Consider the following 2,889-nt stretch of genomic DNA (forward strand, 5'->3'; position numbering starts at 1 on the left):
GAAGAAACAAAAATTACATCTCTCTCTTTATCTCTCTCTCCGTCTGTCTATCCACTCTTTCTTTCTCTCTATGTAGATGCCGCCTATCTACACAGAGAGACCGACTACTACGCATCTACCATCACGCGGAACACACACTACCATCAGACATACATCTATGCAGCATATATATAAATACATACATGTATATATACATGTCTATATATATATATATATGACACGTTGTATCTGTATGAAGGTACCTACCTAGCCAACCCTGTCAAGAGTATTTCTTTATTTCCCTCTTGGATGAGGGGTGTAAGAGTCAAGAGACAGATAAATAGAGACACAGAGACACTGAACTCCCTCTCTCTGAAGGTGTCTTCTCTTCCTATAGAAACCCTTCACGACTTTGCCGATCGACCATGGAAACGGATGAACGGACCAAAATGAAAAAGAAGAAAAAGCAAGATTCTTTAGAAGAAGATATGCATATCTACCTACATTCATACATATAGACATGATATATATATAGACGTAGATATACATATGTATATGTGCAGATAGACATATGCAGCCTGCCTCTCTTGACAACGGTGTTACTTCGTCCGCTGTAGTAGTAGTAGTAGTCCTCCTAGGGAGATTTCTTTCTCTCTTCCTTCCTCCCCTGCTTGCTCGTGTGTGTGTGTATGTACAGAAGAACTTCATTCATCGTCGTTCATCTCTCTTTTTATCCCCCTCTCAACATCCTCTTCTGACTGATCCATCTCCTCGAATATAAGGCGATGATGGATGACGAGGAGGACCACGAGGAAAGGGTGGGTGCTCGAATCATAGTGACTGCATTACATTCTCTCAAGTGAAGAGAAAAAGAAAAAGAACTTCTTTCTTGCCCCATGTATGTGGTGTGTGTAAACTTCTTTTCTTCTATTCATCCACGTATCTTGAGACGCCGGAGAGGTCGTAAGAAGGCTCACCCGAAAGAAAGATAAAGAAATGGGAAAAAGAAATGGAGAAGGAGTGCTTCGTTTCTCAAAGGGAAAGAATGAGACCAGAGACAAGACGACCTTTCATGTCCATCACAACTCCCAGTATGCCGAGGTGTACATACACTCCATTTTTCTGCGGGTGTGATGGTGTTAAGAATAAGATGTTTATTCACACCCCTATCATCGTCAATGGACAGATATCACAACACTATCCCTCCTCCTTCATTTGGCTCACTTCATACGGAATGAATTATATCATAGATCACTTCATGAGGCACATAGTAGACCATAGCGACTCTCCTTCTCATCCTTCCTAGCAATGCGACTTCTCTCTTCTTCTCTTTCTTTCGGGGCTTCTCCTCTCCGCAAGAAGAAAAAGCCACGAAGAAGAGATCGATCTCTCCTCCTTGATTAATATACACACACGCACATAGACATCTTTCATGCTATATGAGAAGAAGAAAAAGAGAACGGCTAAGAAGAAGAAGAAGAGATCTATATCTCCTTCATGACTGAACGAAGAGACATACACCCTTTGACTCGTGGGGACGAGACGATGCCACACATATGGAGATAGAAAGATATACATTTTGAGAAAGACACATCGATCAAGACAGATACACACATCGAGATATAGAGAGTCTGCACAGACCTCTCCGACCAGGGGAGATGTCTCTCTCGTCATGCATTTCTCTTCTTCTTTCTTTCTTTTTTGTTGATCTACATGAAGAATCTCTTCTTCATAATGCGACTCTTTTGCAAGCCGAACTCATGGCCATCCTGCGTTTCTCTCTCTCTTTCCTTCTTTCTTCTTTTTCATCCCTTTCTTTCTTTCTTTCTTTCTTTCTTTCTTTCTTTTTCTCTTTCTTTCTTTCCGCTGCTGCCATCCATCGCCACCGCGGGAGACCCATGAGGACGAAACTGTAAAGAAGAAAGCGAAGAAAGAAGAAAGTTGTGTATAGCCTCATCGACCTCACAACGATAGAAAGATGATCTTCTTCTTGTTCACACTCTTCCTCACACTCCCACCCCTCTAGTGTAGAGATGGGAGGAGCCTCAATATGAACAACAGGAAGAAGAGAGATTTAGGAGGATGTCTTAGCAGCAGCAGCAGGAGGAGGAGGAGAAGAAGAAGAAGGTGTCGTGAGAGATAGAGACTGTGCCTCTCCGTCAGTTGCTTGGACGACCACTTTGATCATCCGTCGATTCTCCACATCGACGGGGATAGGCGTGGGAAGGAGAGACGAGACACCTCGGCATTGCTCCTGTATAAACAAGAAGAAGAGACAGAAAAGAAGGAGAAAGTATGAGATATAGGCCTCATCAAACCGCGTATACATACACCACGTAGCCCTGATTAGATACGTACAGGATTGGAGATAGACCATCTCGCCATAATCTATGCAGACACATCGATCGCACAAGAGGCACATCTGACTTAGTCTACATGGATCGAGGAGAATGGCTGAAATTCTTCTTCTTGCTTATCGCGCCTTCTCCTCTCTCATTCATTCATCCAGCGGCTGTCCCTTCTTCGAGGAGAGCACTCATCACGAGAGAAGAAGAAGAAAAAGAGAAGAAAAGAAAGGAAGGAAGGTGCGATACGAAAAGGACAGATCGAGATAATACAAAGGACACAACGGCGAAGAAGAAAAAGAAAAAGAAAAGAAACTGAAGAAAGGCAGTACGCTACTCAGTCACTAATCTACCACTACAATCCAAACCTGTCCTCCTTCTCTCCTCTAACATACCTCATACAAAACTATCCAAGCCCCCCGTTAGTTAACCTAATGACCTATCTTTATCTATCTTTAATCTATCAATCTATCTATCTATCTATCTTTGATCTATCTATCTATCTATCTTTTATGAATATCTATCATTAGTCGATCTGGTCTTCGGTGTACATCTGCGTCGCGTC

At 42.5% G+C, this 2,889-nt stretch overlaps 1 protein-coding gene across 1 annotated transcript in view; it reads right to left on the reverse strand.

Annotated features, from left to right (window-relative positions):
* Nucleotides 1–241: 241 nt before the first annotated feature.
* The window catches only part of CSUI_009929 (specific serine endopeptidase), a 3,009-nt gene continuing 361 nt past the window's right edge, over nucleotides 242–2,889 (reverse strand). Inside the window, exon 2 of the mRNA XM_068070037.1 lies at nucleotides 242–2,233. Within this exon, the coding sequence (XP_067917987.1) occupies nucleotides 2,054–2,233 (180 nt within the window). The 3' untranslated portion in view covers nucleotides 242–2,053. The remainder of the gene's footprint in view (nucleotides 2,234–2,889) is intronic.

This window comes from Cystoisospora suis (assembly GCF_002600585.1).
Source record: "Cystoisospora suis strain Wien I chromosome Unknown contig_6360, whole genome shotgun sequence".
Taxonomy (NCBI): Eukaryota; Apicomplexa; class Conoidasida; order Eucoccidiorida; family Sarcocystidae; genus Cystoisospora; species Cystoisospora suis.